Source organism: Pleuronectes platessa, chromosome 5, assembly GCF_947347685.1.
Source record: "Pleuronectes platessa chromosome 5, fPlePla1.1, whole genome shotgun sequence".
NCBI classification, from domain to species: Eukaryota; Metazoa; Chordata; class Actinopteri; order Pleuronectiformes; family Pleuronectidae; genus Pleuronectes; species Pleuronectes platessa.
In genome coordinates this window covers 17,018,409-17,035,766 of record NC_070630.1, presented here as the reverse complement: position 1 = coordinate 17,035,766, position 17,358 = coordinate 17,018,409, and the positions used below count along the sequence as shown (strand labels likewise).

The window sequence follows — 17,358 nt, the reverse complement described above, 5'->3', positions numbered from 1 at the left end:
GCTACACTACAAAAAAATGCAACTGATGAATCCCGTCCTCTCCTACCGTCTCTGATCAAGGCTAGGCCCCCAAAACACGTGAATGTGCGCTGTTTGACAACTGACATAAGCCAACTTTTCTATGACTAGCTTGTTAACTAATAAATTATATTTAAGATTAAGATTAAGATACATTTATTTATCCCAAACACATGCACATACATGCAAAGGCACATTCATGCAATGGAAGGGAAATTTAGCCTCTGCTTTTAACCCATCTGGTGCAGGACACACAGAGCAGTGAGCAGCCATGTACGGCGCAAGGGGAGCAGATGTTGGGGGAGTAAGGTGCCTTGCTCAGGGGCACTAGACAGGGTAGGGAGAATCCTCTTAGATTTTTGGACAGATCAATCCAGGTTCGTCTTTTTGTTGTTTCTCCGTGAAGTTGAACCAGAGACGAACCAGAGACCTTTTCTGCCCATAGTCCAAATTTCTGCCACTAGTCCACCCCCTGTCCTGAATGAAATGATTGGTCGTATTTATTACAGTCCTGTTAGGGCCACAGTGTAGGATTCTTCTTTTTTTTTGTTGATTACTATATTTATTGATGGCTGTTGGGAACTGAGGAGGATTTCAACAAATAAGATTACTTAATGTTTGGGAGAAAAGAAATGCCTTGAAATCAGCATCAAAGGTTGCCTTAATACAGATACAGCAAATACTCACGTTCTCCTGCAAGAGTTCGGGGTGCATGCCTTTCACAAAGTGCATAGCAAACATCAACTGGTCAGCCTGAGGCAGAGAGAAGGAGACAGAGGGATGACACATATGAGAACATAACATTTCCCCCTTGTACAAAGCCTAACTACCAACAGTGAAAGTCATGGTAGAAGAAAATTAAACTTTAGCATCTTATTCCCATGAGGCCCTCATATTCCCAGTGCATGATAAGCAGCTCAGCCAATTTATCTTAAGGGTTTGCTACAACCAGACAAAAAGCCCAGAGGACTTCCAGAACTACACTGGCTGCTGTATCATCCCGACACTGTCTATCTTTCTCTCTTATCTACTGGTCAAGTTTAGGAGTGATAACAGAAAAAAGCTGCTAATAAAAAAGCTTATCCCACCCCCACCTTTGAAAGAAAACACGAAGACTTTGAGCACGAAACTTCAACGCCCAGTAAATATGGCAGGGAGAGAAACAGGGAAACCAGAGCAAGTATATACACATTTATGCACACACACACACACACACACACACACACACACACAGACAAACACACACACACGTCCACACACGCACAAACAATAATGCAAACACAATGATGATGCATGAAAGAGTTTAATCAATCAGTTTTTCCCCATCACAAGCTTAAACCCTTCTATAATCACAATTCTAATATATGGTGACATTTTTTAGAAAGAAAAGTAGAAAAATGTTTAAAAAAAAAACATATACGTATAAGCAAGCATGTTAAACTGTCTAACTGTATTCATACATCCACAGTAGCTGCTATCACTGCTCTGTACAGGCTCTGTTGAAAATTCATTTGATCAAATCATAAGACAACTGCGTCTGTGTGCATCAAGGTGTGGTTGTGTTGAGTGTGAATGTATATGTGTCAGAGAGAGACGGTGTGTGTGTGTGTGTGTGTGTGTGTGTGTGTGTGTGTGTGTGTGTGTGTGTGTACTGCTGCCATCCTGACACTCTGACAGGAACCTCAGTAGACAGTACAACCTGTTATTTGTCATACTTAAGCACATCACGACATCTCAAACTACTGCATGTGCACAAGAGATGTATTGATATGCTCAAACACAAAGTCAACGCCCTGAATGATTTACCTGTCACCACACTCACATTGAGTCCATATAGAAATAACGGTTTGTATATACACCAATCAATAAACAAATGCACAATCTTATTTCTACCCATCTTTGAGTGTTAACGACTTTTATCCTCTAAAAATATAATCTCCTGAGTGAACAACCCTTCAGTGAGCAGCAATGTGCTGAAAAGAAAGGCTTTAATGTTGTTGTTATTGTTGTTGTTGTTGTTGCATCTTCTCTATGGACAAAGTAGGAAGATTCACTAGGGTGCTACGCAGAGTTTAGTGAAGTGACAAAGCCCACGGCTGTTGCATCTGATCTACTTATTTTGTCACAGAATCAGGGTTGAATTTAATAACACTGTCTTCCTCCGTCTGTACTTAGTTTTTCATTGAACAATTAATTTGTTTTTCTAAAGATGGACAAATATTCAAATATTATACACACTGCAGTGTTTTCAACAGAATTAATTAGATCTGTGTCAGTAGCACGGGTTCACCTGCACGTGCACGCAGTCCGCTCTCACGCGCAACTGAGCCCAAGTGTCAGGTACACACACCAACGACCGAAAGAGAAATTCTCACATTTGAGAGAGAAGTTAAAGCTGACACTCTGAGGTCTGACTGCGTGGAGGGTCAACACTTTATGGACAATTTAAATCTAATCAAGCTGCACCAAATATCGCATAGTCATTGATATCAGTCCCCTAAGTTCTGGATCTGCCCCTTTATCCTGATCTGTATGTGATGGATTCTTTCTTGGTCTCATTTTTCCACAGAATTTTGTTGAAATTGAATTAGTAGTTTTTGCATAATCCTGTTGACAAACAAACCAATGGACAGGGAAAAAAATCAAACCATCCATGGCGGAGGTAATTAATGGCATATATTTGTATTTCAATACACTACCCTGTCAATTACAAAAATACTATTAAATATAACATAGCTGTAACTGATATTCACAAGCTATTAATATTAGATCCAGGCAGTACGAGTAACCATGATCCCCACATGTTTCGTTCAGTACATTTATTTGAAGAAAATGAAAAGTGTTGCAAATATAAAACATCTCATTATAGGTCAAATTACACAATGTTAAAAAAATATTTCAGGCCTTGAGAGTGAACAAATACAAAATATATTTTTTCATGAGTGGTTCAACAATCAATATTTAGTTGAGTAGCCCTGCTTCTTTATTACAGCTTTGATGTATCCAGCTATGCTCAATCAATACCTTATTAAGCTGAATCAGTTGTGCTTGTGGTGGAGTTTAACACAAAAACACAACAGTCGTCGGGGTGCCTCCCACTGACATAACAGCAACTCAGATATTTACAAAAAGGTGTACATGGTACATCCTGATCTTGATTATCTATCCCTCTCTAATTGCTCTCTACTCTTTTTTCTTTTTCCCTGAGATCGTCTTCTTGTCCTCCCTCACTAATTATCCACCTTTATCTTTTCATTGGACGCCTCCTTCACCTCTCTCCTTCTCTCCCTGGAGTTACCTCTTTGGTAACACAGATGGGGGTGTCAACAAGAGCACTGATAATGTAGTGTAGTGTTTCCTGTCTGCTAATAACTGGGCTGCAGCGTCTGCATGTATGTAGGTATGTGTGAGAGGTGGTCAGCAGTTCACAGCCCCCCCACAGCCATGCAAACAGACACACAAAGACAGAGGAATCACATTTACTATTTACTGCCTGATCGATGCAACAACTGCTGTGTTAGTCAATATTTGACACTTAATCAGTGTGTTAATGGCAGAGGTTGGACTGGATAAGTCTGTAAATGTGTGTTCCTCTAATTGTGCATTCGGTCTAAAAGATCAATAAGAATACTACTATGCTACTTCTTTGCTTTAGTACATACACAAAGTTAGTGGATCTGCACCAGTTGAAAACAACCAACCTTGTTTCTATTAAACACCAAACTGACCACTTAAAGAATGTCAACTTTAACCTTTCATTTTTAAATGGCTGGTAGAGAAGACATTGCACATTTTGATGGTAGAGTGAGGAAAAGAGGATTGGAGTAATGTAGGAGTATTCATGTAAAGAAATAAACATGTCATGGTAATGCATTTTGTTGAATAAATCTTCAAATTTCTTAGAAGCACCTACTTTCAATTGTTGTCACCCATGTCTGTTTGTAAAATGGTTTGTTTTTAGGTGGATTACGCTAAATCTATTCTCAAGTTTCAATCGAAAGGCAGATCAAGGATTTTTCATAAAGATAGGGCAATTTTTTTTTTACATTTTCCCTGATCTCCCAAGGAATCATTTATAGAGAAATAAACCTGGCAATTAAAATGAAATAAAAATGTTTTTCAAAATAAACTGATAAGCAAAATGCCTTATTTTCCCACTCATCCCACCACTCACTATACTGAGCAACCACTGCAGTGATGACAGGAAGCTTAAAAATCCTCAAAACCACATTTGTTCAAGTATGTATGTGAGTGTGTGTATTACCTTGAAAAGCGACCGGCAGACATATTCATACACCATATTCTTCAAGCTGGACTCCAAAGCAGCAATCCTGGCTTCAGTATTCTCTACTTCCTAAATTATACACAAACACACACGCACACAAACGTGCAAAAACAAATGAAAAGTTAAAAGTTAGCAGCAACGTTTTTTTCAAAAGCGCCCAGACTTTCGGTCACATCAGGGTAATCAGACCCAATGAAAAATGGTTAACTTGTATATCTTCTCTTTGTTTATTTGTCTTTTTTTTAACCTCTGAGACACAAATTGCCAGAGAAAGATCAGACCAGAATGTTGACGTTTGTCTTATAGTGTCTTAAAATATTTTGGGACTTTCGCCGTTACTGAAGGACATTGCAAGAGTGAACTGGGGAGAGGTTTGGGGAAGACATCTTTTTCCATTTCACCTTTTTGACATTGTGTATATACATTCTTTGACTTTTGGAGGAAGACACGCAGCAAGTTCCGGATTGCAACCAAACCTTCAGCCTCTGAAGAGCACTCGAGTCCGGTCCTTTGCAGCATGTCTGCAGCCCCTCTTTTCTTTCCACATTTCACACTTGCACTGTCCTGTCAATAAAAGGTCTTTTGCCTTTATTGAGAGGGAGCCCACCAGCTCAAGTGGTAGCGTGGGCACCGTGTCTGTGAGGCTGGTATCAGACCACAGTGTGTAACTGTCAAAGAATGTATATACACAATGAGACATGACAAAAGGAAGAGAATTAAACACAGGAGCAGACAGATACATTCCAGAAGAATAGGACACAGCTCAGTCATGCTGCATGTCTACTGATTTGTTGGTGTGCACATGTTCATATTGTCATGTCAGACATGCAACATTAAAATTCGCCTTTAGATCTCTACCACCATCTGTAACTCATGGCAAATTAAACTTGCTCGTCCAATACAAAAACAGCCAAAAGTAACAAAGGGACAGAGAGTCGATGAATAAATGCCCTTTTATTACACCCTCTCACACACACAGGCACACACACACATACAGTACATAACAGTGGTGACCAGCTGCTGCCTGGTGACATTATTGGATGACAGCAGTGGCTCTAACAACCCACAGAGGATTTGGGGAATTAGTGCTCATTCTCTCAACCCTGTGTGTGTGTGTGTGTGTGTGTGTACTCTGGTTATCAGACAGCGTTTAGGGGCTCAGATGGAGAACTGCAGTGTGATGGACCTTCTGTGGAGCTCTCCAGCTGCACAGGTCAGATTGAGATAAACATGCTGATAAAAACAAGCCGACCTCAACTGAAACAAAATCATCTAAAAATAATCTAGAAGTAAATGGAATTAACTTCCATATATCCAACACTTTTTGTTGTGTTTCATGACCCAGTGCCAACCCAAAGCACACAGCTACTGAAAGGAAAATGTAAGAAGTAAAAACAATAAATGCACAAATAAAAGTCCTGCACAAAACCCCCAAGAAAATATAATTAGCTGTGCTATGCTAAGCTAACAAGTTGCTGTCGGTAGTCTTATAATTAACAAACAGAGAGTGGATAGGTGTATTTAGCTAGTGCTACCTTAGTTTGAATTGGCTAATGTTAAAGGAAACATGTAAAATTCGAACAAAACAGTGTTTAATTAATTATGATGATGCATCATTGGGATAGAATTTATTTGAGGCTTTTTTTTGTCTTATTGACCATTCAAAGCGTTTTACAGTGCAAGTAACAATCATCCATTCACCCACACTCAGATATATGAGTGGGAAAACTACTTCAAAATATGCGTATTAGCATTTAATTTAGCTATTGGTTGGTTATTCATCCAATTGCATGAAAGCTTTTATTTATATTTCGAAAGTGTTCAAACTGTACCGTGCTGAAAATAAATGAAAGCACCACTAAGAGTTGTTTGGCATCACCTCACCTTCTTGGCCTGAAGAGCTCTTTGGAAGAGGCGTAGAAAAGAAGCCAGGCTGAAGCGGTACATGTTGTTGATCTTCGACAGGTCGGTGATGACAAAATACATCTTGCTGGCACTCTCCGCAAGAGGTAAGTAGGCATCCCGCTCCTAAAGTAAAAACAAAGAGAAAGATAAAATAGAAAAGGACAGTCATGAAAGTGAACCAAGGAGCAACAGAAAAAAGACCACAAAATATTCAAGAAAATACAAAATATGTATAGATGGCAGGCAGAGGGATTTATTTGAAGATGCATGACCAGACCAGAAGAGAAGCTAATATTTATTTTAATCAAGATGGAAGGAGAAAGGGAGAGAGAGAGAGCGAGGGATGAGGATAGACAGCACAAGGTGTGATAAGATAGGAAATGTGAGAAAAAAATCAAGGGGGTGCATAAGAGGAAGACAGAACCAGGGTTGAGAAAATAAATACATAAAAAGAACAGAGCGAAAAGTACATCAACAGTTCTGGTGTAACACTGCACCCTAGAGGGCGGTTATATACTGCATCTACATTGGAGCGCAGTGTGTGGAGTTTGTGTATTTATAAACAACTCACATTTTTGTAATGCTCAAAATAAGATGATGTTTGGTTCCAGAAATGATACTTGGGTACAAAAGTGGAGACATCTTACAGCCTCAGACTGCATAAAATGTCCCCAAAAATTCCACATATTCAGACTGAGACAGTATCTCTGACAACTGTAATCTGTGCCTCCCTCTACCTCCGTCGCTCTGTCTCCGTCACACCCTTCAGTCTCAATGCCCCCTCTCTCTTTCTCTGTCATCAGTGACTCAGAAGAGCACAGCAGTCGATATGAAGGGAAATACCCGAGAGCTTCCAAACTTCTGAAGAGGGTTAATTGTAAAATTGTTACTGACAATATATCTTGGTTTTTCAGGATCTGGTTGACCCAGGTTTAAAAAAAGTATAAGACCTCGACTCATACATGTAAGCTTACGAGCCACTAAAGAAGACATTTTATGCTTTTTCAGTTTTTCTGTCCTTTAGTGTGTTTTTTTTTTTTTTTTGCATACGTAAAAGTTCAAATTCCCCACACAAAGTGTGTGGTGAAGAAAGCTCCCCTCCCCCAGAAAAATGCCTCATCAGCAGTCTTGCCGATATTTCCATATTATCGTGATGTCATGTGACAGCACAATACCCAACATTCGCCTAATGCACAAACACAAACAAAGCCAGGTAAAGCAAGCTCAGAGGCCGACATTTCCTACATTTGCTTGAAGTGTTTGACCAATCACAACAGAGTCGGAAAATGTTGCCTTCTTGCTTACAATCAAACTGACAGGGGTGAACACACAACTTCCTAGGTGGAGGTAATTAATGAATCTACTTACAAGTTTAGGCAGCAAAGGCTTTAAATGACATTTTCCAGTTTTTTCGTCTGTGTCTGTGAGAGTGTGGATATCTGAGGTCAAGTACCTGGTCCAGAGATGCCTGCAGCCTGTGAGATTCCAGCAGTGATTCCTGGATCAGGGCACTGCTCGCCTTGGTCTGGTTCAGACTGTCTATCAGCTCCCTGTTCTCCAGAATATTCCCCTGAGCTGTAGCCAGTGTCTGAAATAGGAAACAGACAGACGGATGAACAGACAGGTACAAACAAAAAGATCCAGCGAGGAGGAAGAGAGGGTGTCATTAATAAGTTAGATAAATGAAAAGAGGAGTATGGGACAGGTAGGTTGTTGTGTATCGCTCAATTTGCTGAAGAGTGTGATCTTATAACAGTTGCAGAGGCAAGAGATGCTGTTTTATAATGGTCAGATTCTGAACACTTTTTTATTCTTCTATTCAATCTCTCATCGAATCCCACGAGTTTCCCGCTTCACCCTGAGGAATCTATTCTCTGAAACTAACTGATTAAAATGTTTTCAAATAAACTCACATAAAATAGATGAGAAAGCAGTGGAGCATGGAAATGTCGAGTTGAATATGCTCCCACAATTCTAGATTAATTACATGTCTAGTGGCAGTGAGGCACTGACATCCTGCTTTGGCACTGTGTTCCATTGTGAAAGTGTATATATACATAAAGCTCTGTATGTTTTAGGACTTAGAGGGAGCCCACAACCTGTCTGATGTTTGGTTCCACAGACTCACTACCGGGGATGTAAAATGACTGCTGGCGAATTTCTCTTCAGAAGTTTGACGTGCATCAATAAGTGAAAAGAAAAACAATGAAAGAAAGTTTGCGATTGTACTCACTGCAAACATTCTTACTCAAACGCTAAGGTTTCTGGAGAATAATTAAGGGGGACAATTTTGCCAACTGACTTAATTGTCAGTGACAAATCACATCCTTGATGCAACAGTGACTCCTCCTCCTCCTGCATGCTCTGTACATATTATCTCATTCTGGCTTTGACATGCTCCTTAGGCTAACAGTGGGAGCTAGCAACAGCGAGAACTGAGCATTCCACATTGACAAATGGTCTAATGGGGGGGGGGGTTGAATCTGAAAGTTCTTGGTTGTCAAATTATGGATTTCGAACCACATCCATGAACTCAGAGCCTGATTTCTTTAGGTATTGTAGCGTTTTTTTCTAAAAGTTCTACCATTCTAGACCAAGAAGAAAAAAACCTGACTATTATGAAGAACTTGCTGAATTGCGTCCTAAAGGGAATCTGTTTTGTACCAGAGAGGGTTATTACATAACAGCACAACACTCACTTTCTTCTTTATTTTCTTTATTTATTCCCCCACTTATATCTTCACACTTTTCTTTCCTGAGTCATCTGTAATTCTCCCCAAAGTACACTTACAAAGCGCTCCTCGTGGGTAACTTGGTCCAATGTATATATGTCATCAGTCATTTCCTATTGCCCCTGTGACATCGACCTTGCCCAAATATTATTAGTCACAAAACTTTACTGTATTTTGGGGGGAAATAACTAGAATTCCCCAGTAACTGCCTGTGTTTAGCTCAGGCTTTCAGACTTGGACATTTTTACTTTCTTTGTACTTGTGTCTCTAATGTCATGTCGCGTGAGACTAGTTGAAATGGTGGAAAATGTCAATTTAGTAATACCCTTAAATATTAAGACCATCATGTCTACTGATTCACACTAGTGAATCAGGTATATTTATATCACATATCTGAACTGTATTATATCAGTAGATGATCGTGCCCCAGCTTTTGTACCCAAATTGTAGTATTTACTTATATTTGCTCTAACAGTATATGCTGTGTGTCTGCATGTATACCTCTAACAGGGATTCTTCCAGCTGAGCCAGTTGTATTTTCTTGTCTTCCTCTTGTTGCAGAAGTCTTGTTTTCTCTGTCTCCAATTCTGGCTTCTCTTGCTGGATGGTCAAGGCGAGGAGCTAGACACACGCATAAAGACATGGTCAGAGTGGACACAAAGCATGACAACACACACATATACACATATATAGTATATATATGCACTGTAGTATTCTACTATAAAAACACTTGTTTCACATGGATAAAAAAAAAAAAAATTGGTTCAAACTTTTATTTCATTATTGTATTTGAACAAAACATCACCACAGACTTTGGCCTTAAACACTTTGAAGTCTTATTAACACTTCTGCAACAAAGTGTGAGCAAAACTGAACCAAGACTCAAGATGGTAACATTTCCTGCCAAGCAGTTACAGTAGATTTGTTTATGTGTGAGTGTGGGTGTGGGTGTGCATTACCTGTCCTCGTAAGCCTGCCCGGGTGGTAGTAAAGTTGACCTCTGTAACCACGGAAACAGCATCGGGGGGGATGAAGGGAGAGGGGTTCCTTGTTGCCAGGAAGAGACGGAAGTCTTCGTTGTAATCGATAACCTTGTCTCCTATCTGCACCACATATCTAGGGCCTGTGTGTGTGTGTGTGGAAGTTAGACAGAAAGACAGGGAGTCTCTGTTAACAACATACACTATCAAACAGTGGTGTAGCTTTGTCTTCAATGGCCACTTTAAATTCTGTCTTCACTCGTCTACATTCGGCTCTCGTCTCGGCCTTCTAGATGTCTGCAATGCAGTGCTGCCATCTCTTTGTCTCGCCTCTTTTTTTCAATCCTGTTCGACACAACTTTTAAGTGAATAACTTGCCCTTTTCTCACACTTTCTCTGCGCCCACTCTCTCCGCGCTTCAAATAACAACAACCTCACCCTGGATGAACCAGACTCTTATGAATCACCCTCATTTTCCGGAGTTAGGTGCATTTCCAACCTCTGTTCGGTAAGAAAATACTAAACAAAGACACTGAAATATCACCAGTTATATAAAAACTTTAAGTGCAAGATTCACATAGGATGAGGTTGATAATATCTTTTAAATGATATATATATATATATATATATATATATATAATTATATTCTTTATTATTCATTAGATCATTTCAAGTAGTATTTCAAATGAATTAAATCCGTTAATTGAATAAATTAAAAAAAATTGCATTCTAAAAGTTCAAAGGGAAACTTTTTTGTACTAAAGAGGGGTATTACATATCAGCAACGACAGTGTAAAACATTCACTTTCTTCTTTATTGCTATTTTGCATCTAGTGCCCATTTTGGCCATATTCCACATTTTTACTTTGAGTAAAAATTGTACCAGGGCTTTCATCAGATCAACTTCAAATTGAGATGAGTGTCATCACAACAAGATGGAGATACAAACTAACTCAAAGATCACATTTTAGTCACACTGTTGCTTTATTGCATTGCTGAGTGAGATCTGACTTTTTATAATAAGCTAACTGGTTTTGAAAGACACTGTAGAGACAAGTCTGTATTATCATTGTTAAGATTATATGGAATTCGGTGCAGCTTGAATCTACAGGAGCTTTGGAGTGAGTTAATTATGACACACTGAAGATAAAACTGAAAACTTTGTTCCCACAGTAAAATGTGTGAAATTAAATCACTCCATTAGCTGATATTTCTTCACTTTCTGTACTTTGACCTGATGAAGGGTCAATGCTGACATTTGGGAAAAGACATCAGATCCTGTGGTTCAGTATAATCCATATTTGAAAGTGTATAGAAAATGATTTACAGATTCAGGAGAGTTCAACTGGTACCAGACACACATACAGACGCCCAATATGCAAATTCAAATTTACATTATACAAACAACATTTCAAGGGCTCAAGGTAATCATGATGTGCGTTAAATTAAAAACACGGAACCTGTGGTTATCACAAAATATGTGTTTTTCTTATGAAATTTACAGGAAAGAACAAAAAAGATGTTAGGATATACTCTTCAATCTGACAGTTTAATTTGAAATATACATTTTTAACAAGAACACAGAATGAACACAGACGAGTAGGAGGAGAACAGGGCTGGAGGAGTATTTGGGTGGGGGTGGGGGGGGTGTAGGGAGTCGATCAGGAGGTGACGGTTGACCTGAGTCATGGCTGCAGCCGGTCGAGGAGTCACGACACTCTGGGCAGATCCCCTCAGTGAGGCTGAGCCAGAACATCGGGCACATCCTCATCAACGTAAACAGTTGCATCCATGACGTCTCCCAGCAGCTTCCCTGTGTTCGACATGTGACACAGGAACCGGCCCAACCTCCTCCTGTGGCGGCTCTCCAGAGGAGGCAGCAACTGCGACCAGCTCGGTTTGACCAGCTCCACGTTTCTTCCTCCTTTTGAGCTTGATCTTGGATACAACTGGTTCACTTCCACCATTACCCTTAAAGATTTCTCTCCTGTTCTCCTCCTCCAGGAGAGCGAGAGTGGAGTCAGTCTGGATGCTGATCGCCTGCGTCTCCTCCTCAGTGCTTTTGGGTGGATTAAACACCACCTTCCTCCTGTGGCGGCTCTCCAGAGGAGGCAGCACCTGCGACCAGCTCGGTTTAACCAGCTCCATGCTTCTTCATTCTTTTGAGCTTTATCTTGAACACGACTGGTTCACTTCCAGCATAACCCTTAAAGATTTCTCTCCTGTTCTCCTTCTGCAGGAGAGTCCTCACGAATTCAAACTGCATGTTTCTCTTCAATTGTTTTGTCGAGGTCAGAGAAATGAAAATGCCAATTGTGTCCAGAGAGCAAAGTTAACCAAGCCAGTCGGGTTATGACCAGGTGATCTTTGTGACCCAAGTGAACAAAGGGAGGATTGAGCTTTATACCTACGTCCATCATAGGACCAAGGGATTCCTTCTAGAATTCTGATCTGTAAATTTGTGACTTAATAAAGCTGCTAAGCTGCCACTGTCTCATCAAGCTGTAGGTTCATCAAGTCCCCGAAACAATAATAAATTAAAACACAGACTTTTTAAAGATCGTGGAATCTTTGGACATTTTACTCCCAGTCGTGGGAGTTATCATTCTTCCTTTGAACTTGTGTCTCAGCTGATAATAAAATATATTTATGTCTCAACACTAGACAAGTTGAAATGGTGGAAAAATATCCTAAAAATTGATATTAAGACCACCATGTCTTGTCTCTACTAAATCACACTTAATATGAACATGTACATGGGTGCTGTGGGTATTCAGTAAAACAGTCAATATCTCAGTGTCAATTTACCTTAATATTTTACATATCATAAGGTTTTTCATGGTGCACAGAGCATAGACAGGGATTAAAGCAAAAAAAAATCATCTGACTGAAAAAAAAAATCGGCACTCACTTTGGGTCGTGGCTGCTTACCGCTTCGATATTTGAACTTCACGTGGTCCATTATCACTTACTAGTTTAAAGCTAGGGCATTAAAACCAATATTTTTTTGCAAAACTTCACCATTCGTGTTAATGGGCTATAAATGACAAAACATCTGCACAAGTTGTCAGAGCAAGCATTTATTTCCACAATGCTTTCAAGAACAATTATATTAAAGAGAACAATGTTTGAACAAAACGGTGTAACACAAAAAGATAACTTAAAACTTAAAAGATAACAGTACTACATAAGTTAAAACACTGAGACCCAAGAAGAGAAAATAAAAAGGTCTACTTCTTTGGCCTTTTAGTGGTGAATCCAAAGTCATCTAACTTCAGGACACCTGATGCCCGTTTCTGGGGAGGTTTTTTTGGCCCAGGAGGAGAGGAAAAGGGTTTTCCTGCAGGTGTGGCTTTAAATGAGCCAGAGGAGGAGGAGGAAGAGGGAGTTCCAACAGAATTGGTTGGAACTGGTTGGTCAAGAACTTCTCCGCTGTTTGCTCCGTTCAATGTCGGGTGTCGAGGGTAAATTACGTACTCTCCACTCAAGCCAATGGGGAGCCCCCCCCCCTCTCTTTTTATCTTTATGACTGCTTGTAGTGGATGGGCAGAGGGGGGCATTTAATAATGTGATTGGTAAAATTGGTAAAATTAAAACTCCAGGACAACAGAAGGGGAATACAAACTATGGGATGCATACTTTATCATTTATATCATATAAAATATGTCATCAATATCGTTTAAAATCATTTTTCAGTGTGTTTACTGGCGCGATACGCTCGCATCAAGCGCAAACAAAAATAGACTCGACGCCGAAACAATCGCTGCACGGCGCGAGGCAGCCTTGGCGCAGCGCGACCCCTCAGCCTCCGGTGGGACCCGCACAGAGCTGGGAGTGGATGGGAGCCGGACATCCAGCTGGCCCGCCGCATCGGCGGAGAGAGAGTTTAAACTGCTGCTGCTCCACTGACAATAACAACGCCGAACACAAAAAAACCAAGCACAACGCATGGGGATTTATTTCCAATGATCTGCATCGATCTCATTTTTAGCCTTATGCGAGCGGAGTTGACGGAAATCCGTCATAGCGACGGAAAACTTTAATCCATGCATAGATCGCCCTTTATAATTGAAACACAGCTGACACATACAGGACAGTAGTCAAACTTTTCATGAGCAACCAGTGGATGGTGAAGCCTCTAAATTACACCTAATATAATTTCCCCCATCCCCACTTGGTATTTGAGTGGTGTTTGTGCCTGTGAGAGTGTTTGCTTACCCTGTGCTATGAGGTCCTTCCTCAGCAGCGGATAGAGCACAGGTTCAACTCCATCCATCTCCTGGATGATGAGAGTTTTTCCAAATCTGACTGCCAGCTCCAGAGATGTCATGAAGTTACTGTCCTGCAGAGAGCGAGGACGCAAACAAGACGCACTGTTAACATGATCAGCTTTAGAGGCTCCTGCTGTCTATAACGTTTCTCTTCCAGATTAGGGTGAATTAATATGAACAAAACATATCACCTGTATCCATGCAATGTGAAAGTGTGTCAGAGTGTGTGTTTATATACCTGTTGGTTGATAACCTCGAGTCTGTTCTGTTTGAGATGTGTGCGCAGCCACTCTGTAGCTCGGGATGACGGGTCGATCAGGAACGGACAGGCAACACTCTGGAGTACAGAACGACAACAAAGATCCTTGTTTCAGTTGATACGGGATAGTTTGACTTAGGAAGAGGCTCAGCTACTGAGGAAAAGGAGCTTTGTGTGCTGCTGTCATCCTTATCGACATCCATCAGCATTACTCCAGGCAAAGACACAAAGCCCACGACCGTTTCTTTCATCCGGTGCTCGTCTATTTCACGGTCTCTTGCTCAAGGATTCTCTTCACCTTCTCTACGCCCGTTTATTTTTCAGTTCATCCATAATCTTTTCTTACACTGTGTACTGATAGAAGTAACTTAAGTAGTGTCTTTTTTTTTTCTTTTGTGTGTGTGTGTGTGTGTGTGTGTGTGTGTGTGTGTGTGTGTGTGTGTGTGTGTGTGTGTTTGTGTGTTGGGGACACACATCAACCCTCAGCGAAACTCCACATGTTCAGTAACTACTATCATTGAGGTGATTATTTATTATCTTGGAATTTTCGTTGATTTCCATTGTATAAACCTGGTTGTCAGCTGTCAAACACTACAGAAAAGAAAAGCTAAAGACATCTAAAAGCAAAAAAACTAACTATATTTAAAACATCTCTGCATATGACTATTTGTTGGGAAGACACACAACTAACACACATTAAAACAAAAAAGCACAAAAATGCTAAATGAACTAGGTGAGGCCTAATAGGATGAATGATGTATCACTTCTTACCCGTAACTTGAGAGCATTGATCTGAATGCAGTGAAGGCAAAAGAAACACACACGCACATTACAGACAAATGGAGGACGAATGGAGGACAAATAAATGGCAATGGCAAGTGCATAATTATGCTTTATATAGATGCTGGTGGTCGGACGTAAATGCTGGTGTTACAATGATGTGTCTTAACTGATGAGCATAAAACTAAGACAGATTTTAAGATAGAGAGGGAAGAGAGACGAAATAAACAGGAGAATAAATAGCTTTAATAACATGGTTCATTCAATGATTCCATGCATTTAGGGGATTAAAACAAAAGTAGAAAGATTAACATGGATTGACTGAAAGGTGATCTGATGTCTGACCTGTAGTATGACCAGTGCGTTCTCCATGGAGAGGTCGTCAGACGGCAGCCCTTGACTCTTCCAGATCAACTGCTCGCTCTCCGAGCACAGGAATGACCTCAAGTCAAACTCTGACACAAAGACACACAACATACCCATGATTGTTTGTTGTATTAATATGTTGACTGAAAAGATCTCAATTCAACACTTGACAGTTAACTTGGATGACTCAGCTGTTTGGGATTCACGTGCAATTCTCAAGCACATCTCAATGGTTGCTGGGACAAATTATATGATAGGAGGTAGTAATGAGTCAGCAATTAATGTGGAAAGATAGCATCATTTTACAGCTTATTCATGTGGATCAAACATATCTCAATTTAATAGCTGATTTTAAAGTTTACATTTAGGTTAACGGTGTTCATTGTGTATTCTAGGTACTTATGTATATGAGTACCTAGTATGTTGCATTGAACACTTAATATGTTGTGTTGGGTACTTAATGTGTTGCATGCTACATTTTGTCTACTTATATGTTCCTGACAGGGATTAGAGGGAAATTTCATTTCAATCCTCTCCTTCCTGTTTTTGACTTTTTGACCAACATTTTAACCGTTAACCGACAACAAGAATTTTGACCAACTACTATTTGGGGTTGCTCTGTTAAAAAAAGATCCTTGGACAGAGGTTCTATCTGAGCAATTATTCTCTACCCCAAGTCTCAAAGTGAACAAACTGTGGATCAGACAGACCCCACAGCAAGGCCCGGTAATGAGCGTTGATTTCTATGATTGCCTACTGAACATGAAGGAAGTTTACTCTCATTTCCATTAGAGTGACTGCAGGAACATGCAGAGCTTAAGCGGAAAGTAATGCTGACGTCTGTTTGCCCTAGACGCTGAGAACTGTGAAAAAAATTGATGTTTTGGATCCATCATGTTTATGCTGCTGTTTGCAGATGTAAAAATGTATATTGGTATTTTTTTATGTGTCAGAGACTCATTCATTTTTGTCGGTTAATGATTAATAGTTGGTTATGGGTTAGAATTATACAAAAAATGTAAATACTTTTTGTTAGGTTTTTTGATTATGTGATTGGACATAAGGATCCTTTTTGACTTTGATTAAATACAAAGTATCAACATGATGGAGAAGAAGTAAAGAGCAGTCTTGGAGTGGTTATCTTAAAACTCTATATTTATAAGTATTGAATCAGTACTCATATTTACAAGAGACATGATCTTGAAGGTGTTGTGTATCTCACTTATTTATCAACACAGTTCACTTGGTTAGGTGTGTGGGTAGAAGTGTTCAGTGTTGGAATTGGCATTTGCCGGCAATAGTGCTTTTGCCTAAATTGTATATTTACTCTGAAGTCCAGATTGAGCCATCCACGTCTCCAGACAGTGTCTTCTCCGGTCTTCGGGGGCAGCAGACAGATAGGTAATGAAGGCTGCAGCAAGCATGGCTCTCATTGGGAGCGTATCCAACTCATTCTTTATCTCAGACATCTGATTGGAAGAGAGACACGGTTAAGAAAGAAACTGGATGGAGATGGGCCAGACAGGTGAGGGATTTGGGGGAGAAAAGTACGAAAAGAGAAAGACCCATGAGGGAATAGCCATTACGACTGGAATGTAAAGAGAAGCAGTGATGAGAGAGGGGGAAGATGGAGGAAAAAGTGAATTATTTCATGCGGAGAAAAGATGAGTCTGACAGATGTGGGCAGTCATGCACTTGCCACATTGGGCAGACTCCTCATTTCCTCATCCAAACTATCAGCCCAGAATAAGGAATAAATGTC

General features: G+C 40.1%; 1 protein-coding gene across 1 annotated transcript in view; it reads right to left on the bottom strand.

The window, feature by feature from the left end:
* LOC128440342 (cytoplasmic dynein 2 heavy chain 1) overlaps window positions 1–17,358 on the bottom strand; it is a 104,036-nt gene that overhangs the window by 39,904 nt on the left and 46,774 nt on the right. The window contains exons 67-76 of the mRNA XM_053423031.1: window positions 16,924–17,065; window positions 15,576–15,685; window positions 14,430–14,528; window positions 14,139–14,262; window positions 9,900–10,063; window positions 9,442–9,561; window positions 7,662–7,796; window positions 6,188–6,331; window positions 4,283–4,372; window positions 706–771 (exon numbers count right to left, since the gene is read on the bottom strand). Coding sequence (XP_053279006.1) covers window positions 706–771; window positions 4,283–4,372; window positions 6,188–6,331; window positions 7,662–7,796; window positions 9,442–9,561; window positions 9,900–10,063; window positions 14,139–14,262; window positions 14,430–14,528; window positions 15,576–15,685; window positions 16,924–17,065 — 1,194 coding nt within the window. The remainder of the gene's footprint in view (window positions 1–705; window positions 772–4,282; window positions 4,373–6,187; window positions 6,332–7,661; window positions 7,797–9,441; window positions 9,562–9,899; window positions 10,064–14,138; window positions 14,263–14,429; window positions 14,529–15,575; window positions 15,686–16,923; window positions 17,066–17,358) is intronic.